Source organism: Asterias amurensis, chromosome 13, assembly GCF_032118995.1.
Source record: "Asterias amurensis chromosome 13, ASM3211899v1".
Lineage (NCBI taxonomy): Eukaryota > Metazoa > Echinodermata > Asteroidea > Forcipulatida > Asteriidae > Asterias > Asterias amurensis.
The window spans coordinates 6,984,475-7,009,997 of NC_092660.1; the positions used below are offsets into that span (position 1 = coordinate 6,984,475).

The following is a 25,523-nucleotide window of genomic DNA, read 5'->3' on the forward strand; positions in this document are numbered from 1 at the left end:
CGGTGTACACAGATTATAGAGCTCAAGTGCACTGGCAATGCAGCACTAATTTGAAGTTGTTTGCGTTGGTATTGTTTTATGATGTCTACCCCACAAACAATTGCCTATTTCTATGATGCAGATGTCGGTAATTTTCATTATGGTATGTCAAAATAATTGTCTTCTTCAAATGGTATTAAACACTTCGTAGACACTTACAATTTCCTTGACCCACCGGTGACCGTGTGATTGTTCCGTTCGGCCGGCCAATCTGATTTAACTTTTATTAATTAAGGGAATCAATGTGTGGTGAAGAGGTTTTCAAACCCAACGAGGCCAGGTTCTTGATATTTTGGATAACTTTCCGTATGGCGCCACCACTTTTTCACTCATTTTTACCAAAAGGGATATCTCACTGAGGTAAATTAGATACTATATTATTTCATATCGAATGAAAAAGTGGTGGCGCCATACGGAAACTTTTCCAAATTGTAATTGTTCAATGATTTCTTCAACACAACACCCCTCCAGCTATGAAATGGTAAGGCCCGCGGGTAAACAACTCCTTATAATAAGGGAATGCTGTGCGCGTCGCGTGTATTGCGTGATGTTGCATAACTGTCCGGGCCGTTGCTCTCAACCAATCGGACTGAAGAAACTGTCTTATTATAAGCACAGGTGCAAGCTTGCGTGTCACTAGTTGTGATAACGTAACCCTCCTCCCGACGGCCGCCAGGCCGGAGGGTTACGAGTTTGTTTCGAGCAGAAACGGATGATCTGGTCCAACACGTACAATTTCGACAGCTAGTCACCAGATTTGCCCCATTTTTACCACTTTAAAAAATCATGACACAAATTCTGAGGGTACAAACTTAATCTGCAATGTCTAATGCAGCCTGCCATAATGCTCAAAACACCATTTAGGAAATATTTCGAAGAAAAATGGACAAAAACTTACCAGATCCAGGAGCGAAATCCCAGGTTCATATTTTGAACCTGTCGCATCGCTTTGCAAGTACATTGTTTTGTTGTTGGGCTAAACCATTCTGTAAAAGGGGTGTTACAATGTTGCAGTGCTACAGTGCGTGCTCGCCATTATGAGTGAACGGCGTGCAATGCAAACGGACAGCTCGCACACGCACTGCAACATTGTTCATTTTTCATGTGGACATCATTCTACTAGGGTATTGGTTGAGGAAAATGTCTGTATTCTGCCACCACTTGTCGCTTGTTGAAGTTGTTCATTTGTTATGAAATAAAATGGGGAATAGTTTACTAAAAATAACAACGCAATGCCTTTTGTCAACAAAATGAGTGAAAAGGTGGTGGTAGGATACAGAAAGTTTTACAAAATGTCAACACACTAAGAAAGAGGACTGCTGTGGTTGCTCCCTTAAAATGTTTCTGCAAAAATCTGTTTTCGCTGTTTGATTGCCACTTTATCACTCATTATGAAACAAAAACTCAAGTCAGATATTGTACAGGATACAAAATAGTACAACTACAACCTCAACAGGCACTTAAGTTTGTACACATCCCTGTCTATGTTCTCCTGTGTCCTGTCATCATCCCAGTAGTTGCCTTTACTGGGTTGGTCTTGCAGCCTTGAAAGAAGGCTAAACTAGGATGGTGGAGGCCGATGACGTATCAGCCGGTGTGCAGCAAGAACTCAGGGTGCGATTATAGAAATCCTCCTGACGGTCAGAGACCATCAGGAGGATGGAGGGACCATAATCACGTTCAGCAGAGCCTGGATTACTCCTAGAACTATTTCGGTTTCGTCTGCTATTATCTCCCACTTCCGGGAGATGATAGCGGACAAATTCGAAATATTTCTAGGAGTAAGCAGGAGACGATAGCGGACGAAACCGAAATAGTTCTAGGAGTAAGCCTGGATAACATTTGATATATATGCATTTGATGTCTGAAAGAAAAGTTAAGCTGTTCAGTAAACTCAAATTTAGTCTCGAAGATGGCTATGCAATTGTCCTATATTTTTACATTGCAGATGTTTGTAATTTTAAAGTTTTAAAAACAGTAACCCACCTTGTTGGGCTGTTGGCTCTGTTTTAACATTGGTCTTATCATAGTTGCTGGCAACTATCCATTATAAGATCGATGTTAAAACAGAGCCATAACGGCCCAACATGAAACTCAGTACTTTCATACTTGGGATGATGATGATGTCCTTACTATGCTGATCTCATTCTGAAGTCTGTAAGCCAGTTTGTAGCTAGGTCCTCAGCCAGGTGAAGGGCTTCGATGCCACCATCAAGGTTAGAGAGTGGGCAGTCGGTTATCAGGTGGTGCATCGTTGATAATTTCTGTGTCATACATTGCTCGTTACTATTTTCCATACCAAAGTTGAAACATTTACATGTTATTATTATAACTTTGTTATTTAGGTCCAGGCCATCCAATGAAACCACATCGTTTGTCATTGACACATAATCTGGTGCTCAACTATGGACTCTACAAAAAACTACAAGTGAGTCTCAATCTTGTCAATCAATGTGCTTTGATCTGTTTAGAGTCACATTGACCTGGTTCTAAGCTTAGTAGTTAGGAGGTGGTTCAGCACACTAGACTGTATGTTTAGAAAGCCACTCCAAGCGTTTTTATACAGTATGACTTTCTGTAAAGGTTCTGAAGGCACCATCAGAATATTCAAATTTACTCAAACCAAAGCCTGATGTGATAGACACATGTATAGACATTTTAAAAAAGTGTCAAGGAATGCCCTTGGCAGATAGCACAATGCTTGCGTTTACCGTTATGCTTTGCAACAAAGAGAGCAAAGGGTACTTGTATTTCTTGCTGCAAATATTTGATTACCAATTAATACCTCCCCTCAAAGTCTTGGACTCCTTGCGAAAACGATATTCTCACAAAAAGAATATTCTGAGCATGGAAATAATTTGGAATTCCTGGCAGTTTAGTGGCTTAGGAATGTTATACTGTGGACCAAAAATTGCAAATTAATGCCATCAGGGATGTTGACTAACTCTGCAATACCAGTGAACATGTGTACCACTAGGAAGTGGGTTTTAGTATGACTCTTACTTAAACATGTTGTAGGTGGATGACCAGGGCTTGGTTTTACATGTTCATCTTAAAGGTACTGGACACTATTGGTAATGACTTAAAATAATTATTAGCATAAATCCTGACTTGGTAACGAGTAATGGGGAGCTGTTGGTAGTATACAACATTGTGAGAAAAGATTCCCTCTGAAGTAACATATTTTTTGAGAAAGAAGTAATTTCTCATTAAAATATTTGAATTGAATTCGAGACCTCAGCTGAGGTTTCGAGTTCGAGGCATCTGAAAGCACACAATTTGTTTGACAAGGGTGTTTTTTTTTGCATTATTTTCTCACAATTTCGACGACAACCAATTGAGTTCAAATTTTAACAGGTTTAATATTTTATGCATATGTTGAGATACACCAAGTGAGAAGACTGGTCTTTGACTATTACCAAAGGTGTCCAGTGCCTTTATGGTTAGTTGTCAGTATTACCATGGAGGAAGGATTTCCCATGGTATTACCATGTAGTAATTTGTTTTGTAAAATAACGCTTTGCTTAGCTATAAGGATTGATTTACAGTTAAAATCAAACTTAGTAAAATCAGCCTCTACTGCCTTTCACTTATTGTATTGTATCATTTTAATCCATTGTGCAGGTGTATCGCCCATACAAAGCCAACATGCATGACATGTGTCGCTTCCACTCAGAAGATTACATAGACTTCTTACATCGAGTAACACCACAGAATATTCAAACCTTTACCAAACATCTCAGTCACTTCAACGTTGGTGACGATTGTCCAGTATTTCCTGGCCTATTTGATTTCTGTTCCATGTATACAGGAGCGACGTTAGAAGGAACTACAAAACTCAATAATAATGTAAGAAAATCATGATTATTGTGCTTTTTTAACTTTGGTTATTACCCTTACACCGATGTGTTATAGCACTGTATACTCAGTACTTTCCAGAGTCCTGTGAACAAATATCACAGGCATGTTACTCGGGTGGGATTCAAACCCACGACCCTTGCAATTCTAGAGCAGTGTCTTACCAACTAGACTACCGAGATTGCCCGATAGCTAGAGGCAGTTGGAATCCTATGTATTAGCAGCGGGTACCGATCCATGGCAATTTGTCCCTTTAAGTCAGGCAAGTGCCTGAATAGGATTCTGAATGATTTATAATCTATTAAGGTACTGTATTATAACAATTGATATGAATGTTGTTTTACAGCTTTGTGATATTGCAGTCAATTGGGCCGGAGGTTTACATCATGCCAAAAAATTTGAAGCCTCCGGATTCTGCTATGTCAATGACATTGTCATCGGCATTCTTGAACTACTCAAGTAAGTTACACATTTTTTTTTTGGGGGGGGGGGGGTAAGTCGCCAGTCACTCATTAAATAAGTATAAGACTATTTGCTGGTTAAAGCAATACTGACAGGATCTGAAATTAAATAAAGAACAGAGCAACTTAGAGGAAGCAGAGTCATAGTTCTCTATGTCCCCCCAAGTCGTTGGAGGGAAGCGACAAAGAGACTGATATGGTAAACAGCAACAGATGAACACAACTTGGTGGAGGAACGGAACGTATAGGAACTAGAGAACTGGAGGTTCCTCCATAAAACGATAATGCTGTAACAAAGTCTACATAGACTGTCAGGCTGAAGGGCTGGTCTGACGAGTGGAACGACGCACGGGAGGGGTGTGCAAGTCGGGGGTGGGGGCCGAAGGGAGGGGTGCTGTGGCAGGGATGTGATGCTCCTTGTGTCAAGGAGCGTTGTGAGGCAGGAGGGCCCGAAGAGCTCGGGGGACAGGGCCAGCGGCTGCCGGGCGCTGAGGTGAGTCTGGGTGGAAGTTTGTTAGGGGAGGAGGCGTCTGGATGACTGGTGGTGGTGCTGGCAGGCCTGGTGAGTCGTCCGCAGTGTCGGAGGGATCAGTGTGTGGCGGGTGAGGCTTGGTAGAAGGCGGCAGGACAGGGCTGCGAGATGCAGGTGTTGCCACCTTGGCTGGAGGAATCAAGACTGCTGCTGGGCCGGGGGCCATAGCCAAAGGTGCACGGGGTAAGACGGGCGTATACTTGCGTAGGAATTTTCTGTTACGAAGTATGACACGTCCCGAGCCATCCACTCTCCACATATTGGTCCACATATTGGTCAAACTGGCGCACCTCAACCACGATACCAGTCTTGTCCCATTTGGTGGGGCTGGGGCCTGTCTGGTTTTGGATGCGGACACAGTCCCCAATGACTAGTGGGGGAAGGACACGTGTGTGTTGGGAAAGGCGTTCAGCAGCACGCATGTGGTGGTTGCGCCGGGCCTCTTCCCGCGAGAGGAGGGTCTCCTTCCACGTCGTGTGGGGTTGGTACTTGCCAGGATGAATGGGGGTGAAGTCTCTAATGGGTCGTCCGAAGATGCACATGGCTGGAGAGAGGTGCGTGTCGCGGTCAGGGGTGTTGTGGTACTGGAGCATGGACCTCTGGAACGCGTCTGTGTTCAGTGAGCCATTGGCGTCTGTGTTGTCTGTAATGAGGCGTTTCACAGTTTTTACTCCCACTTCTGCACGGCAATTGCTGTGGAGGAAGGCGACCGATGACATGCGTTGGGTCACACCCCAATGGCGCAGGAATGTGGTTGTTGTGCTAGACTTGAACTCAGGGCCACCATCAGATGTTAGTTCGTCACTGATGCCGTAGGTAACAAAGATGCGACGCAGGGCAAAAATAAGTCCGGCCGCGCCATTAGCAGATTCTTCCACAATTGGCCAGTTGCTGTATTTATCCACAGCCACCAAGTAGTGTCGACCACGGTAGTGGAAGTAGTCGGACACAAGGCACTGGAATGGGTAGACTGGGTTGAGTGGAGGGGTGGGGGGTGCGTTCGGCTGTGAGGGTGCCATGCGGTTGCATGATGAGCAGCGTGCCCGCTTCTCTGTAATAGCAGGTGTCATACCTGGCCAGAAGAATGATGATTCCGCCCATGAACACATTTGTGAGACACCCTGATGAGCTGAGTGCAGGGCCTGAAGTATGCGATCGCGGAGGGATGGGGGGATGACAATGCGGTTGTTGTAGAGGACTACCCCGTCAAAACTGGTCAGGCCGTCACGAAACTGGTGATACTGGCGGAGTTCAGGAGGGAGGTCACTACGGAGCACAGGGAAGTCATCAATGAGCTCAATCAATCTTGACATGGAGGGGTCACTGACTGTAGCAAGGCGGACGTCATCTCACGTAACTGACTTAATCACTGCAGTGGGAGGTGAGGTCGCCTGGGAGCAAACATGAGCGGTGTCCTGATGAGTGTGGCAGGAGTGTGGCAGTTAAAACGTGGGGAGCTGAGTGTGGGGGTTGAGTACAATTGCAACATCATCTGGGAGGGTCACTGGCGTTGGCTTGCCAACAAGGTGGCGAGAGGCGGCGTCGGCTGCAGCGTGGCGTAGGCCGGGTATGTGAACGACGCGGAAGCGGTAGCGAAGCGACTTCTCTTTGAGGTTGCGCAGGCGAGGGTTGGGTATGTTGTTGAGGCAGCGGTCGCCGAATGTTTTCAGGAGGGGCTTGTGATCCACTGCAACGATGAGGTCAGAGCAGCCAAGTGTGAAGTGACGTGCCTTGTCGAGTGCATTAACAACTGCTAGGGCCTCCCCCTCCACTCGGGCATAGCGGGATTCAGCCCCCGAAGTGAAGCGACTTCCGATGAGGGTAATTTTCCAACCAGTCTTACAGCAAAAGGGGTTGGAGGAAGAGCAGGTACAGTGCTTCTGGAACAGCCAGAACCCCAGACCCTCTTTGCACCAGTCAGTGGCGAGGCAAGTCGGCTTGGTCTTGTCAAAGATCTCCACCCCCTTATGGATCTCATTGATGATCAGGGACTTAGACTCCTGGAAGAGACGGTCCAATTGGTCTGTCCAGATGAAGCGGGTGCCCTGTCCGAGGAGTTGGCAGAAGGGCAGCATTCGTTCAGTGGCGGCAAAGGCGTATGAGACCTGGTTGACCAGGCCAAACCAGCTGCGGACATAGGTGATGTTGTGGGGGGTAGGGAAGTTCTGGATGGCCTCAAGATAGCGAGGGCAGGGACGTACAGTGGTTGGGGTGAGTTTGAAGCCCGCGAATTCCACTGTTGTCTGGGCAAATATGAACTTGGAGGGGTTCAGTGTGACTCCGTTACGGCCACAGATGTCTTGCCATTCAACTGCCTGGAAGAATGCCTCCTCAATCGTGTCAGACCACATAAGGGTGTTGTCTACGCACTTGGTTTTCCGTGGGATGTCTGAAACGATCTCGTCGAAACGGCGGCTGTAACCGTCTGCCGAGGCGATGTAGCCTTATGGGGCAACTCGGTACCGATAGCGACCCCATGGTGTGATGAATGTTGTGAGGTGGTGGTCTCGTTCATCAAGGGCGATGCTGTGGTAGCCATTCCATGCATCAAAGACAGTCTTGCGTGTGTGAGGGGGTACTGTACGTGCCTGGTGGAAGGGTGACTGGGTGTGGTGTGTCTCACGGAGAGCATGGCGGTTAAGTGGTTGGAGGTCAACTGTCCGCCTTGGCTTGCCTGACTTCTTGGGGCAGATCACCAATTTGTGGCACCAAGTAACGGGTGAGCCGATAGGGACTGGTTCAATGACACCGAGGCGCACGTCTTGGTCTAGGCCTGCCTTCACATCGTCCTGCCAGTGAACAGGGACAGGGATGGGTGTGTGGTGAGCCACCGGCTGAGTGTCAGGGTTGATCATGAGGTGCATTGGGGGGCCAGACATCATGGGAAGTGGCTGATGTTCGCATACATTGAAGGTGCTTGTCTGGTAGTGTTCGAGCAGCCACTTTTCAAGCCTATCTCGGTTCTCCTCTGTGGCTGGGAGTGGGAGTGATGTGGGAGGAGGTGGTGGTGCTTGACGTCGGGGCACTCGCAAGCGTGGGCGTTGCAGGAATTGACACTGGTACTGCTAGGCTCGTGTGCCTCACCAATTGAGGGGAACTTGTAAAATATAACGCCGAGGGCTACACAAGCTTGTTTGGATAAAAACAGCCTGTCAGAGGAGTCGGTGAAGTATACTATTTGACGCTTCTCAATTGTCTCCTTTGAAGGGGAAGTCCCAGAGATTCTCAAGACAATGGCACCTGCAATGTTAATGCTACGGTTGTCGGCAGCAGTCATTTTCAGAGTGACAGGGAGGAGGTGATGCCTACTGAGTCCTAGTTTGGGTAGGAGCTTTGTGCCAGCTAAGCATGACTGGCATCCAGTGTCGGCCATGGCAGGGTAGGAGACAGCGGGAGTTGGGCTGAGGATGGAGGTGGGGAAGCCGAGGGCTCGGGCGTCGGACGGGACAGCCTTGATGGAGACATCGATGAAGGGTTTGGGGTCGGATGCCCGCTTCTCCCAAGCATCACAGAACTCATTGTAGACATGGTGCTGGAGTGTGATTGCATGGGCGCTGTGTGTCGGGATATCGCTGATGGAGCATAGGGAGTCAAAGATAGCGGTGGCGTCATCCCCTGGTAGAGGTACGGTGAGGGGTGCTGGCTGGTGTTGCTTGCGCAGTGTCACACCCCAATGGCGCAGGAATGTGGTTGTTGTGCTAGACTTGAACTCAGGGCCACCATCAGATGTTAGTTCGTCACTGATGCCGTAGGTAACAAAGATGCGACGCAGGGCAAAAATAAGTCCGGCCGCGCCATTAGCAGATTCTTCCACAATTGGCCAGTTGCTGTATTTATCCACAGCCACCAAGTAGTGTCGACCACGGTAGTGGAAGTAGTCGGACACAAGGCACTGGAATGGGTAGACTGGGTTGAGTGGAGGGGTGGGGGGTGCGTTCGGCTGTGAGGGTGCCATGCGGTTGCATGATGAGCAGCGTGCCCGCTTCTCTGTAATAGCAGGTGTCATACCTGGCCAGAAGAATGATGATTCCGCCCATGAACACATTTGTGAGACACCCTGATGAGCTGAGTGCAGGGCCTGAAGTATGCGATCGCGGAGGGATGGGGGGATGACAATGCGGTTGTTGTAGAGGACTACCCCGTCAAAACTGGTCAGGCCGTCACGAAACTGGTGATACTGGCGGAGTTCAGGAGGGAGGTCACTACGGAGCACAGGGAAGTCATCAATGAGCTCAATCAATCTTGACATGGAGGGGTCACTGACTGTAGCAAGGCGGACGTCATCTCACGTAACTGACTTAATCACTGCAGTGGGAGGTGAGGTCGCCTGGGAGCAAACATGAGCGGTGTCCTGATGAGTGTGGCAGGAGTGTGGCAGTTAAAACGTGGGGAGCTGAGTGTGGGGGTTGAGTACAATTGCAACATCATCTGGGAGGGTCACTGGCGTTGGCTTGCCAACAAGGTGGCGAGAGGCGGCGTCGGCTGCAGCGTGGCGTAGGCCGGGTATGTGAACGACGCGGAAGCGGTAGCGAAGCGACTTCTCTTTGAGGTTGCGCAGGCGAGGGTTGGGTATGTTGTTGAGGCAGCGGTCGCCGAATGTTTTCAGGAGGGGCTTGTGATCCACTGCAACGATGAGGTCAGAGCAGCCAAGTGTGAAGTGACGTGCCTTGTCGAGTGCATTAACAACTGCTAGGGCCTCCCCCTCCACTCGGGCATAGCGGGATTCAGCCCCCGAAGTGAAGCGACTTCCGATGAGGGTAATTTTCCAACCAGTCTTACAGCAAAAGGGGTTGGAGGAAGAGCAGGTACAGTGCTTCTGGAACAGCCAGAACCCCAGACCCTCTTTGCACCAGTCAGTGGCGAGGCAAGTCGGCTTGGTCTTGTCAAAGATCTCCACCCCCTTATGGATCTCATTGATGATCAGGGACTTAGACTCCTGGAAGAGACGGTCCAATTGGTCTGTCCAGATGAAGCGGGTGCCCTGTCCGAGGAGTTGGCAGAAGGGCAGCATTCGTTCAGTGGCGGCAAAGGCGTATGAGACCTGGTTGACCAGGCCAAACCAGCTGCGGACATAGGTGATGTTGTGGGGGGTAGGGAAGTTCTGGATGGCCTCAAGATAGCGAGGGCAGGGACGTACAGTGGTTGGGGTGAGTTTGAAGCCCGCGAATTCCACTGTTGTCTGGGCAAATATGAACTTGGAGGGGTTCAGTGTGACTCCGTTACGGCCACAGATGTCTTGCCATTCAACTGCCTGGAAGAATGCCTCCTCAATCGTGTCAGACCACATAAGGGTGTTGTCTACGCACTTGGTTTTCCGTGGGATGTCTGAAACGATCTCGTCGAAACGGCGGCTGTAACCGTCTGCCGAGGCGATGTAGCCTTATGGGGCAACTCGGTACCGATAGCGACCCCATGGTGTGATGAATGTTGTGAGGTGGTGGTCTCGTTCATCAAGGGCGATGCTGTGGTAGCCATTCCATGCATCAAAGACAGTCTTGCGTGTGTGAGGGGGTACTGTACGTGCCTGGTGGAAGGGTGACTGGGTGTGGTGTGTCTCACGGAGAGCATGGCGGTTAAGTGGTTGGAGGTCAACTGTCCGCCTTGGCTTGCCTGACTTCTTGGGGCAGATCACCAATTTGTGGCACCAAGTAACGGGTGTGCCGATAGGGACTGGTTCAATGACACCGAGGCGCACGTCTTGGTCTAGGCCTGCCTTCACATCGTCCTGCCAGTGAACAGGGACAGGGATGGGTGTGTGGTGAGCCACCGGCTGAGTGTCAGGGTTGATCATGAGGTGCATTGGGGGGCCAGACATCATGGGAAGTGGCTGATGTTCGCATACATTGAAGGTGCTTGTCTGGTAGTGTTCGAGCAGCCACTTTTCAAGCCTATCTCGGTTCTCCTCTGTGGCTGGGAGTGGGAGTGATGTGGGAGGAGGTGGTGGTGCTTGACGTCGGGGCACTCGCAAGCGTGGGCGTTGCAGGAATTGACACTGGTACTGCTAGGCTCGTGTGCCTCACCAATTGAGGGGAACTTGTAAAATATAACGCCGAGGGCTACACAAGCTTGTTTGGATAAAAACAGCCTGTCAGAGGAGTCGGTGAAGTATACTATTTGACGCTTCTCAATTGTCTCCTTTGGAGATTCTCAAGACAATGGCACCTGCAATGTTAATGCTACGGTTGTCGGCAGCAGTCATTTTCAGAGTGACAGGGAGGAGGTGATGCCTACTGAGTCCTAGTTTGGGTAGGAGCTTTGTGCCAGCTAAGCATGACTGGCATCCAGTGTCGGCCATGGCAGGGTAGGAGACAGCGGGAGTTGGGCTGAGGATGGAGGTGGGGAAGCCGAGGGCTCGGGCGTCGGACGGGACAGCCTTGATGGAGACATCGATGAAGGGTTTGGGGTCGGATGCCCGCTTCTCCCAAGCATCACAGAACTCATTGTAGACATGGTGCTGGAGTGTGATTGCATGGGCGCTGTGTGTCGGGATATCGCTGATGGAGCATAGGGAGTCAAAGATAGCGGTGGCGTCATCCCCTGGTAGAGGTACGGTGAGGGGTGCTGGCTGGTGTTGCTTGCGCAGTGACTGACGACAAACGTCTTCGTAGTGGTGAAGGATGCCACATTTGGTGCACTTGTGGTTGTAGGCTGTGCATTTCTTCATACGGTCCTGTCTGCCACGTCCGTGGCCTGGTTTGCCACAGTGACCGCAGAGCGAGGTTGCGGGTCCCGTAGTAGCAGGTAAGGTTCGCAGTCGCCCCCTCTCTTGGCGCCTGTAGGAGCTAGCGGCAGACACAGTTGTAGTGGTGCCGCTCTCAAGGAGGCGGCTAGCTGACCTCTTGCCACTCTCCTTGGCGTCGACGTACCTGAGTGCCTCCTCCAGCGACATGTCTTGTCTCGATTCACCGAGAATGTCCAAGCGGATCTCTTCATCCTCGAGTCCCCGGATGAGAGCGTCCCTAATCATAATGTTGCTGTAATCGACCTGTGTTTTGCAGGTACACTCAATCTTGAAGCTACATACTCCTGCCTGACCTCTGAGGCGGGCGGAGAAGGCCCGCACTGGCTCGTCGCAGTCCTGCTGCATTTGTTGGAGTTGCATCCGTGAGACCATTATGTTTTCCTGACGGACGGCGAGTGTCTTCATGTTGCTGAGAATGGTCTGTTCATTACTGGAGAAGAGGGTACCGAAGGTCCGCGTGAGGTCTTTCCGAAGTGCCTCATCGCAACACTCTTGCTTAAGGGCACAGGTGTAACGACTGGGACTCAAACCCACACCCTAGCAATCAAACTCCAGAGCTTCAATTCGATGCTCTTAAGGCATCTTCTTTATTATGTGTAAGTCTGAAATTCGGACCCTGATATTTTCATAAGTGAAAGCTATTTTGTTTATTTATACATTGTAATAAACTAAGAGGTACCTAGCAAGATATCATACACAATTTTGACAGCCCATATGCCTTTCAAATAAATTAAGATAGGAGATTTTGAGTCCCTGACATCAGCATTTTTGACTGACCTCAACAACCTGTTAGATAATTGAGGTATTTAAATGATCAAAGGTTCATATTTGCAGGGCATTTATTTTACTTTGATCAAAGGTTCATCATTGCAGGGCATTTATTTTACTTTTGAATGCACAGGTGGTGGGGGATGTTGACAAATAATTTAACAGCAAAAGACAATCAAAGTCTGACAATAAAAAAAAAAAAAAAAGTAATTTTCCTTTCATCTTTTTTTTCCCTCAAAAATATCAACAATAGGAAACATGTGAATTGACCTATTTTTTAAGACATTCAATAAGTTTGAAAAAAATACAATGAAAAGACATTTAAATAGTTATTTTGTGACAATGATTGCTGCGATACCTGGTCAACTATCAGAGTAATCAGTTTTTCAAATCTCCAGCGATGTAATTTTTCCTTGTCTGTCATTTGCTTCCGCACGACGTTCATGAATTTTCCGATCGGCCTGTGAGTTGACATTTGACACGAGACGTACCCCCTCAAACGTCTGGTTGTAGTCAGGCACCCTCAGTGTTTTTACGGAATGCGCGATCAGCACATGGTTTTCCGCGCGATCTTATACTCAGGCGAAATTGTCAAGAAAATGGCATCGGATTTACTGCCGTTCGACAATCCATCGGACAGCTGCAGACGAAAAACCAAAACGTCTTTCAGATGATTTACAACGGAAATACTTTCTTCAGATCGCTAGTTTTGGGAAACTAAATCAACTTCCGTTCAGGTATGTTTGATGTGGATTGTGCAAAGGTAATGAAGTCTGGAATGTCATTTTGCTATTAAGTCTGTCTATTTTCTGGAACGTCACGCAAATCTGTCATTTGTTGGCGATCGTCACTTCAAATCTGTCAAAAATTATGTTCGAAACTGACGTTTTTTACCTATAAAAAAAATATGGACGCTTGACAAAGTTTTTATTTTTGATAGGTATTAGGTATGAGAGGCTGCAATAATCAGAGAAATTACAGTTGTCTTGTGCCAGAATAAAAAAAAATTACAGACAATATTTGCTTTGTTTTTCTGTCAAACTTTTGCCCTCCTCTGTCAGGCTTATATTTTCTGTGTTTGATGTTTTGTTGATTTTTTACTGATTTTATTTGAAAGTACATCTGTTGGGCCTCATATTTCAAAGAAGATGTCTTAACAACTAGGCCATGACACGCCATGCATCAAATAGTTAGTTGTAAAATACTTCTTCTCATATAGAAAGACAAAGTGTGTTTACATAACACTTCTCATATAAAGATGAGGTTAATTTTTTTGAAGAGCTTAGAACTTAGAAGCACAGTGAGTCTTTGTAACTATGGTTTTCAATTCAGCCATCTGTCGGACAATCCTCCAATCAAGTGGCCAGGATCTGCTTGAGCGTTATATAAAGTCTTATACAATTGTATAGTTAAAGGAACACATTGCCTCGGATCGGTCGAGTTGGTCTTTGAAAAGTGTTTGTAACCTTTTGTTATATAATGCTTATTATGGGTAGAAAGATGCTGTAAAAGTAGAATACAATGATCCACACAAACATGCCTCGAAATTGCACGGTTTTCCTTTTACCTCGTTGACTGACACGGTCAGCCATTTATGGGGACTCCCGTAAATGTCCGACGTAAACTAAACGGAAAACCAGGCAATTTGTGTGGATCATTGTATTCTACTTTTAAAACATCTTTCCAACCATGTACATTTTATAACAAACGGTTACAAACGCTTTTTATAGACCAACTCATCCGATCCAAGGCAACGTGTTCCTTTAAGCTCTCCCTTTGCTTTTAATTTTGTGTCAAGTCAACCAGTTTGGGGGGTTTTCTTTTTTTTAAATGCTGCTATCACAGTTCCTGTTCGTTTAAGTCAAGTAATATTTTTTCTATTGTAACATGTTAAAACATAATTTTGTACATATTTTTAGTGTTTCTTTATAATATTGTAAACCAAATTCCCATAGATTCCCATAGTCTTTGACTTTTTATTTGGTGATGTATTCAATAAATCACTATTGAATTTTAGTTTGAACTTTTGATTGTGTCCTCCTCAGATATCATCCTCGTGTATTGTACATTGACATTGATATTCATCATGGTGACGGTGTACAAGAAGCATTCTACCTAACGGATAGAGTTATGACAGTCTCATTCCACAAGTATGGTAATCATTTCTTCCCTGGTACAGGTAAGACACGCTTGTTCCTTTGTAATAGTAATTGTATCCATGATCATTTCATTTTCATAATAATAATATTGATGTTTAAATCTTATATAGCGCACCTATCTACCAACAAGGTACTCAAGGCGCTTAGTCAATACATTTTTACAGTAAGATAGGTTATTGAAGTTATGAATTCTGAGACCCAATTATGTAGCATCTGATAAGGGTTAACAAGGTGCTACAGAACATTCTGCAGCCACAGCCAGGAACACCGGGGCGAACCCCTTCTCTTTTTGATAAGTGCACTGGGTTCTTTTACGTGCGCTACACAACACACAGGACCAACGGCTTTACACCCCATCCGAAAGACAAAGCAATGGTTAATCGTCTTGCTTAAGAACACAAGTGTCAGGACTGGGACTCGAACCCACACTCTGCTGATCTGAAACACCAGAGTATGAACTCGGTACTCTTACCCGCTTGGCAACAACAGTTCTATTTTAGGAATCCATATGTGAAATAGTCATAATGAGAAGTAAAATGCTGGATTCTGAAACTAAACATGATTTTACATCTGGCTTTTAAAGGGTCTGGGTACTTTTTGTACGACACAAAACACAAACATCCACAGGTTGACATTAAAATTACACGGTTTAAAGATAATGATGGCAGAAAGCTTCCCTTCCAAAAAATCATCGCAGAGGTGCTGTACTTTTTAAGTTATTAATCAAACAAATTCATAAAAATAATTTCCGTCTCAGTGAGACAATTATTTTAGCATGTACAACGCATTTATGCGACTCTCCTGAAAACATTATTTTGTGATTTTCACCTTTGTTTTCTCATCAACTTGACAACTCTTGAGGCCGAAATACCTACAGATAAATTATACAACATGTGAACATCTTCATTCATTGGGATTGATGTCATTGGCAAAATCGTATCTACAAAACATATCAAGACCCAATTAAGAGATCATTCCTTTCTTTTAAAGGCACTAAAAGATTCCTACATTGTCTATTGTTTCTGTAGGTGATATGTATGAGATTGGTATGGAGAGTGGACGTTACTATTCCATTAATGTACCGTTGAAGGATGGCATCGATGATCAGATGTACTTTGGTCTCTTCAAGCCGGTTATTCAAAGTGTCATGGACTTCTACAGACCTAGCTGTATTGTGCTACAGGTAAGGCAGTCGCCATTTTTGGGTACGGTTGGCTTGTGCGTAAAGAGCTTGCCTCTCATCAATGTGACTCTAGTTTGATACCCGGCCAGGGCCATACATGTATGTCACGTGAGGGGTTCTCTGCTGTGCCACGAGGGTTTTCTTCCCTCTGAAAAAAATAAAACACATTCAATCTCTGGCTGTGTTCCATGGTCCATAGTCATAAGTAAGACAGTCGCCATTGTATTTATAGTCTAGTGTTCTTACGGATGCACTAGTATTCATTTCAGATACATTTATTTCATGTGAACATCAATCAATACAACTTGTGATAACGATGTTCAGTTAAACACATGAAAACTTGCTCTAGATATTGAACAATAAATATTTAGATAATTATGTGACATTTACATCTAAGAAAAGGGAGAAGCAATTGCTTTTTGTTCCCCTTACCTATAAAGGCAAAGGAAGAAAAACATGTAATGCACTGACAGGTTATTCATTGATATGAAACGTCTACATAAAAAGAAATACGAGCAAGACACTAAACCATAAGCTTCTCTCCACCCAGGGGTAAATGGGTACATGTAAGGGCAGAGATGGTTTATGTGAATGATAAGCTTGGGGCGCGCTAACTCACAGCACCGGCTGTATACATGTACATACTCCCCAGGGAGCTGAGATGGTTTAAGGAATGATTTAATGGAACACGTTGCCTTGGATGGGTCGAGTTGGTCTTTGAAAAGTGTTTGAACCGTTTTTATTATACAATGAATATGGTTAGAAAGGTGTTTAAAAAGTAGAATACAATGATCCACACACATTTGCCTCAAAATTGCGTGGTTTTCCTTTTACTTTGCGAACTAACACGGTTTGACTCCCATAAATGGCCGACCGTGTTAGTCGACGAGGTAAAAAGAAAACCACGCAATTTCGAGTGATACTTGTGTGGATCATTTTACTTTACTTTTAAATACTCTTTCTAATCATACGCATTTTACAAAAATTGAATACAAACGCTTTTCAAAGACCAACTCGACCGATCCAAGGCAACGTGTTCCTTTAAGTCCCAGTGACCAGGGGGTTATAATGTTGGAAGGGCTTTGAGACGCCATTCGGGCTGTAATAAAGCGCCATATAAAAAGCAAATATTATTGTTAAATGTGTTATTTTGTTTGTATTGCTATACAGTGTGGAGCAGACTCGTTGGGATGCGATAGATTAGGATGTTTCAATCTCAGTATCAAAGGCCACGGAGAATGCGTCAAGTTTGTTAAGACATTCAACGTACCTACATTAGTGCTTGGTGGTGGAGGATATACAGTCAGGAACGTAGCTCGCTGCTGGTAAGCCTATTGTCTTAAAGGCAGTGGACACTATATCAAAATAATTATTAGCATAAAAACTTACTTGGTAACAAGTAGTGGGGAGAGGTTGATAGTTAAAAACATTGCGAGAGATGGCTCCCTCTGAAGTAATGTAGTTTTTGAGAAAGAAATAATTTCTCACTAAAATATTTGAATTGATTTGGAGACCTCGGCTGAGTTTTCAAATTCAAAGCATCTGAAATCACACAACTTGTGTGACAAGGGTGTTTTTTCTTCCAGTATTCTCTCTCAACTTCGATGACCAATTGAGTCTTAATTTTCACAGATTTGTTATTTTATGCATATGTTGAGATACACCAAATGTGAAGTCTGGTTTTTGACAACTACCAATAGTGTCCACTGCCTTTACACAAGAGATAAACAATCTGTTCTGTACCAGAGTTGTGTTCTATCGTGGCAATCATTAACCCAGCGTTCTTTTTTGTAATGCACAAGAGACATCTCTGACCAATCATGCCAACACAATTGTACAAAATGGCAGTATATTGTACCAGTTAAAGTCTATGCATAGCGCATACATGAGCAATTGTTCCAGTAGTGGCAGAAAACATTGACATAACATATGAAGTGTACTAAAAATGGAGACCTGTCACATGTTTCCAAACTGGCAGCTGTCATTGGTTTAAGCAAACAAAACAACTGTGCAAAGCATTCAAAGGTATAGTTTCATCCTCTACAAAATAAACTCATCTTGACAGTTAAAATAATCACAACAAAAGTTATATGGGGATGTCTGGGTACAGCAGAAAATCTTTTGAATTTCTGTGCAACATTGAGGAGTAAATGCCTTTATGGATATAGACAGGTTTGCGGTAACACCATGTAATAACAATCTCTAAATGAGGTGGGGCGGTTCTGAAAAGAACCATTGGTTCCAACCCTACGTTTTGATCAGTATGCTCTGATCGTCTTCTGGAGAAACATGGTGTTACCGCAGACCTTTCTATATCATATTTCCGCCATGCAAAGTTTTCAAATCCTACCTTTATGGTTAGTTAGGTTTGAGTGCTAAAGGAAGAATTATGAATGATTAGACGATGATTGGTAAAATATATATGTGCTTGTCATATTACAGGACGTTTGAGACAGCACTACTTCTAGATGAAGATATTAGCAATGAACTTCCTTATAATGGTGAGTAAATACAAACAATGAAGTGCTTATTATATATTTGGTTAGAATCGGTAACACCATTTGTGTATTTACTTGCCAGGTAGAGTTCGTTCTTAGAGAACTGTCTCTCTTTATTCTACTACCGCAGAGTAGATTTATCAAATTGTTCAGGAGATTTTTCAGTTCTGAAAAGAACTGTCCTGCTTTTTAACTACTCCTCGGTTGGAAGGTATAGAAAATCAGCTGGGACTACTACTTTAGCCAACAGGATCGTTATTAACTGCACTACTGCGGAGTGAGTTCTTAAATTGGTCTCATTGGCTCAATCAAGTGTTTGCTCTGTAATTACCGTTATGCCATATCACTGAAGTTGTAAAAAGCTGAGCCACCTCCCAGAGACTGCTCTGTCAAGAGGCATGATGTGAAAGTTTTGTTCCTCCATCAGCTTACTTGCTTTATCATGCAAATTGAAAAAAAAAAATGTAGTTTAGTGTTCTCATATTGTAATGAGTTGGCTGTGTCTTGATCTAGAGTTATCCTGTGTGCAGAAACCAGTTCTAACTGGCTTCCCAAGCAGATAACTCCATTGGAAATGGATTTATGTTGCTATACATTAGGAAAAACTATATCTATGGTACTGCCATGTTTAAATCTTTTGTAGGAGGAGTGTTGGCTCTGAAAAGAGCAGTTGTGGCCTCTATATTTCAAACAGTATAGACTGTATCGAATAACCCCTTTATTGCTGTGAAAGTCACCATATTGTAGCATGCAGAAAGCAGTGTTTCCAGTTTGATTTCTATGGCACAAGCACGTACACGCACACGCTCACAGTCGCCATGTGCTATGGCAGGTATTTGAATGGTGGCATCATATTCAATACGGTCTATAACTGTTATGCCATGTCTCTAAAGTTGTAAAAAGCTAAGCCACCTCCCAGAGACTGCTCTGTCAAGAGGCATGATGTGAAATATGTTTTGTTCCACCATCAGTTGTACTTGCCTATAATAATGCTCACGCAAATTGTAATATAAATTTTATTGTTCTGAAACTGTCATGAAACTGAACAAGCATCTCATTGCAATAAACCATTTTTGGAGTTGTATTTCAATCCCGGCCATATCTCGTTGGGCCCCCTACCTCCTTTCAATGTTGACTCACATTGTGCCGTCTTCTGCATTCCAGTCAACATTGAGGAGGGGGCAACGTACGGGGAAGAGAATGTTTATTGTCACACCTACTCACACCTACACGCTCACAGATACCATGTTGTAGGGCAGGTATTTGTATGGTGACGTAATATTCGATACGGTCCATACCCTGCCTGCCTTCAAGAGAATGAATACATTGATAGTAGGTTATTTATATTTATAATATGGTGATTGTCTTTAATCATTTCTTGTTCTCGTTTCTTACTACAGATTACTTTGAATATTTTGCTCCTGATTTCACTTTACATCCGGACACAACGACACGAATTGAAAACCTGAATACAAAACAAGTAAGTGTGTGTATAAATACTTATACAATACAGTGTGATCTCAAAAATGGAGACATATGATTCAAATGTGAAACTTTAGTCACCTGGTTTTGATATCCACTGATTTTGTCCTAGAAAAGCTCTTCTATGGACAAAATCATGAGCATCAAATGAATTACCAAAACAGGTCAGACAAGTCAAACCCCAAATGTAATTGTATAATGACCAGTTTGTTTAAAAGCGCTGTTCACACCCAAAAGGCGTCTCAAAGCGCTTCCAACATTATTACCCGTGGTCTGAAAGCACACAAGGGTGTTTTTTCTTCCATTGTTATCTCGCAACTTGACAACCAATTGAGTTCAAATTTGTGCATACGTTGAGATACACCAAGTGAGAAGACTGGTCTATGACAATTATCGAAGGTGTCCTGTGTCTTTAATCCTGGTTTATTTTATTTGTAGTACATTGACCAGGTGAGACAGACAGTACAAGAGAATCTCAAGTGTATAGCACATGCTCCTAGTGTACAGATGCAAGACGTACCTCCAGATCTACTCAGTTTAGATGAAACAGAAGAACCAGATCCTGATGTTAGGAGTAGCACCAAGGAACAGGATGAAAGGTCAGTATGAATACTGTGATCATTCTCTGTATGTGGCCCCCAAATGTGGAATAAGCTTCCTATACAGATCAGAAACGCCAGGGGTAGATTTCACAAAGAGTTTTAAAAGACTAGTCCTACCTCGAGTTAGGACGAGTTACTCATCCAAACTTAGGACTAGCCTTAGTTTTTTATATCTCCAAGGACTAGTCCAAAGTTAGGACTAGTCATAACTCTTAGTGAAATCGACACCCGCTCACCCACCTCATTCAAGACGCTCCTTGAAGCTCACCTGTTCCAGCAGGCTTACTAACCATTCAACTGTGTCTTAGCGCCTTAGAACAAACTGTTGATTTTAGCGCTCTATAAATGACATTTGATTGATTGATAGACTATTGTGATTATAAAATTAATGAATATTTTTGAGTGCGATGGTTATAATGTATTCTTAAGTTGAAATGTTGGAGCCGAGTTGAATGGACCGTTCCATCTTGTGGAAGTGTCGTGGCCGAGGGGTTAAGAGCACCGAATTCAAACTCTGGTGTTTCTGATCAGCAGAGTGTGGGTTCGAATCCCCAGCCGTGACACTGTGTCCTTGAGCAAGACACTTAACCATTGCTTCGTCCTTCAGATGGGACGTAAAGCCGTTGGTCCCATGTGTTGTGTAACGCATGTAAAAGAACCCAATGCACTTATCGAAAAGAGAAGGGGTTCGCCCCGGTGTTCCTGGTTGTGGCTGCTTAATGCGCCGTAGCACCTTGTAAACCCTTATAACGTGCTAAATAATTGGGTCTCAGAATTCATCACTGCAATAACCTATCTTTCTGAAAGTTTGTATATACTCAGCGCCTTGAGTACCTTGTTTGGTAGATACGTGCGCTATATAAGACTTCGATATTATTATTATTATTATCTTTCAATGAATGAAAATATTTGTTTGTATTTGTACGATAGTTCCTTTTTTGTTGGTAAGAATTTTGCAATGGTGAATCAGTTTACAGTTTTATAACTACTTACTAACCACATGATTCTGTTATTGCCTTTAGGATTGAAGCAGCCAATGAATTTTATGATGGGGAGAAGGATCAAGACAAAGAAGACGGGGTTCTAGACGTATGACACTGTGGACCTTTTCATGTTGCTGATGCTAGTCTGTATTTGTCGTCTTATCCTGGAATGCTTGTCAACATTGCTTTCCATCCATTGACTATGTGTTGCATCGAGTTTGTTTTTATATGTACAATCAACGTATCTACAGACATTATCTCCAATGTGTTGGAGATTGTTTATAAATGTACAGCTTATAAAGTTGTATTTAAAAAACAAACATTACAAGGTTGCTTTAAAGGGTCTGGGTACTTTTTGTACGACGCAAAACACAAAGTCCACAGATTTACTTTAACTAACACGGTTTGAAGATAATAATAATAATAAGACTTGTAGTGCGCACGTATCCACCCTGCTGGATGTGCAAGGCGCAGTAAAACAAAAAACAAACAAAACAAAGAAAAACAGACACAACAAAATTAGTCCTTGAAAACCTGTGACATAAGATAAGTTTTGAGAAGAGATTTGAATGTTGTGGTACAAAGACAAGATCTAAGATTAGGTGGCAGAGAGTTCCAGATGCAGGGCGCAGCTGAAGAAAAAGACCGATCACCCCATGAGTGTCGAGACTTGGGTTCAATGAGAAGAAGCATGGAACTTGATCGAAGATTCCTTGATGGAGTGTAAACTTGAAGAAGTTCAGAAATATAGTGGGGAGCCTTGCCATTAAGTGCTTTGTGGACAATGAGCAGTAGCTTGAAGATGATTCGTTGAGAGATAGGGAGCCAGTGTACTGTGTAGTTGTTTCAGAATGGGGGTGATAGAACAGGATTTCCTAGACAGTGTCACAATGCGGGCAGCAGTATTTTGGAGGCGTTGAAGACGGGAAATCTGGTTGTTAGGAAGACTGTAGAAAAGAGCATTGCCATCGTCAAAGCGAGAAGTAACAAATGCATGAATGAACTTTTCAGTGGCACTTTTGTCCAAGTACTTTCAAATCTTTCCTATATTCCTGATGTGGTATGATGACAGACGAATGATGTTGTTAATGTGTGGTTGAAGTGTCATCGAATAAAAAACGACCCCTAAATTCCGAGCTTGCAGCGAGGGAGCTATATGTATGGCACTGAAACCTTTATTAACTGTTGACGTGACCCAAATAGAAGGAACTCTGTCTTATCATCAAGATAATGATGGTAGAAAGCTTGCTCTTAAAACATTAATTACTGAGGTGTTGTAGTTTTTGAGAAATGAGTAAAAAACAAGATACTAACATTATTTTAGCATGTAAAACGTATTTTCATGGCATTTTTTTTAAGTATTTCTCAAAAACTACAGCACCTCGGCAAGTTTAATGTAAATCTGTGGACATTGTGTTTTGTGTTACAAAAAGTACCCAAATCCTTTAAATAATTTGACATCAATGCTAATGCAATTTTCTTGCTTAAGATTTTAAAGTGGTATTGAGTACAGTGTGTATAAAATACACAGAACCAAATAAACAAGTTAATTGGCCCATTCAGTCTGATAGAAAGGCATTGTACAAAGCCAAGCAAGCATCTAGTCCGTATTTACAAAACCAGTTTCAACACTTTATACTTTTGTAACACATGTGCACAATGAACCAGCAGGCTTTGTAATATGTTCAGGTACTTTTAATTTGACAAATCTGGGCAAAATATTTACAAAAGCCCTCTTCACACGACAGCAATTCAACAGGAGTCCCTTGCTTAATTTTAGCGTGTTTGTAAAATGAAGCAATATTTGACAAGATTTTACAAGGGACATTTTTTAGACAGTACACATTTTTGGTAAAATTTGACAACTATGCTACAATTTAGCAAATGACCCTTGCTTAAATTTCTCTTGAGTGAAAGGGCTTAATTGTACATGCTGCAACTTATGTTACTAAGGTGCTAATTAGCTTTAGTGTGCATGGTATGAATACAGGGGGTAATGAGTTATTTCTAATATTGTGAAAGGGCGTATTTGTGTAAATTATGTAAAGATCCCAACTGGTTCACTGAAGACACCAACTGATAGCTTTACTGTGTCATGTACATGTATGGATAGGCAGTCACATATCTCTTAACTATTTTAAGAACCTCCAACTTTGCATGGTGGAAGTATAAAAGTCAGAGAGCTTTGCGGTAACACCATGTGAATACCTCTTTTTGAGGAGTGTTGGTTCTGAAAAGAATCGGTGGTTTACGTTGCAACATTTCAATCAGTATGCTCTGCATTTCTCCTGAGGACGATCAGAGCATACTGATCAAAACGTTGAGTCGTTAACCACTGGTTCTTTTTAGAACCAATACTACTCAAAAAGAGATATTCACATAGTGTTACTGCAGAGCTCTCTAAGTTACTCTTCTACGCAATCACAGTTCTAAGTGTTGTCGATCGAAACAAACAATGTTAGTTATGGCTCTCTGTGGGATAAAGTACTGTGATTGTTGTAGTGAGCAAGATGTTGTTCCCTAGAATCACTTAACTTGTACTCAGTATGTGGCTGTACTACAGACACAATCTAAGAAACAGCAGCTACTAGCATTTCTACCTCCATGCTTCTATTTAGGGTTGTCATGTTTTACCTTGTAAGGATCATCAAATAAACCATGCACAGCAGATCAAAGTACATGTACCAGCCATTTGTATTTTGAAATTCTTTTCTCTTGTGTTTTTTGTTTTTAACAAATTGTTTTTTAAGTAAAATAATCCATCTCATGTTAGCTGCTTTTTAAAAACCTTTAATGAGTTTGTTTGATAAAAACAAAAAATGTATTGTACAGTGAATTCATTAGACATTGCAGTGAATTCATTGCACATTGCAGTGAATTCATTTCACATTGCAGTGAATTCATTTCACATTGCAGTGAATTCATTTCACATTGCAGTGAATTCATTTCACATTGCAGTGAATTCATTTCACATTGCAGTGAATTCATTTCACATTGCAGTGAATTCATTGCACATTGCAGTGAATTCATTGCACATTGCAGTGAATTCATTTCACATTGCTGTGAATTCAGTTCACATTGCAGTGAATTCAGTTCACATTGCAGTGAATTCATTGCACATTGCAGTGAATTCATTTCACATTGCAGATAAGTGGGACCAGAGCTGGATCAAGCACTGGTGTAAACGCAACATAAGATCTTGATCTGTGGGTGTGATAATAATGTCAGATCTCAATCCACCTTTCTGGAGTAGGTGTAAATGTTGCACTAGACTCTGGCTAATGGTGATTTGGCCAAGTAAAAAGATAAACCAGTTGATCGTCCGGGGTTGACCCTCCAAAAAGAGGATGAGGGCCCTTTTTTTCCCTTTTCTTTCGACAAGCATTTTAATTGAAACTGACCATCAATTTTTCAGTTTAAAAGTCACAATTACTTCATGCAAGTGTTTTTAAAAGATTCATATACACAGAAAGTTTGTCTTTTTGAAAAAAAAAGTGAAATAAAAAATAGTACAAAAATTGATGCAGCCTCAAAAAGGGGTGAGGGAGGGGACGATCAATTGGTATTCTTTTTTGTTTAATTCGCCTTTTGGTAGTATGGCTTGAGTAATCCATGTCACCGAGGTTTCATGAGCTATTTAAATCACTACTTCTGATCCATCCGTCCTGAAATATTTAGTTTGTGTAATTTTTATTTTGTTTTATGTTTTATATGGAGTTAGTGTCCATTAGGACTGGTAGTAGTATGAAATATCAATAAATACGTTTGGTTCTTCTTAAAGATGACTTGCTGCCTGCACTATACTCTCTCTTTGAACAAATAAAAATAATTTAAAGTAAATATAAATAATCTGTATACACAAAGCACAACTTAAAATAACAAAACCAAAAATTAACACCAGAAATTAGACAAGCAAATAAAAAAATGAAAAAACAAATGTTAATTAAAAAATATAAATAAAAAGTATCAATACATAAATGAATAAATAGTTAGAAAGGTACATGTAACATAAAATATAGCAACAAATATATCAAAATATGGATGGATCAACAAAAATTAGGTCAATAATTAAACAGACAATTGATAAAATAACAATGCAAGCAACGAAAAAGTTAATCAAACTAACTCCTTTTCCAACATATATTTTCAAACTACTAGTAAACTTCAGATTTCTTTTCATTTTTGTGTGTGTAACAAAACAGCCTGAAAGTCTTTT

At 43.0% G+C, this 25,523-nt stretch overlaps 1 protein-coding gene across 1 annotated transcript; it reads left to right on the top strand.

Moving 5' to 3' along the window:
• Positions 1 to 25,091, top strand: LOC139946140 (histone deacetylase 3-like). The gene is made up of 11 exons (XM_071943755.1): positions 1 to 142; positions 2,385 to 2,467; positions 3,664 to 3,888; positions 4,244 to 4,356; positions 14,446 to 14,579; positions 15,588 to 15,742; positions 16,913 to 17,067; positions 18,185 to 18,243; positions 19,641 to 19,720; positions 20,161 to 20,321; positions 21,347 to 25,091. The coding sequence occupies exons 1-11, from the start codon at positions 79 to 81 to the stop codon at positions 21,417 to 21,419; spliced, it is 1,302 nt and encodes a 433-aa protein (XP_071799856.1). The 5' UTR covers positions 1 to 78; the 3' UTR covers positions 21,420 to 25,091.
• The last annotated feature ends 432 nt before the right edge of the window (positions 25,092 to 25,523 follow it).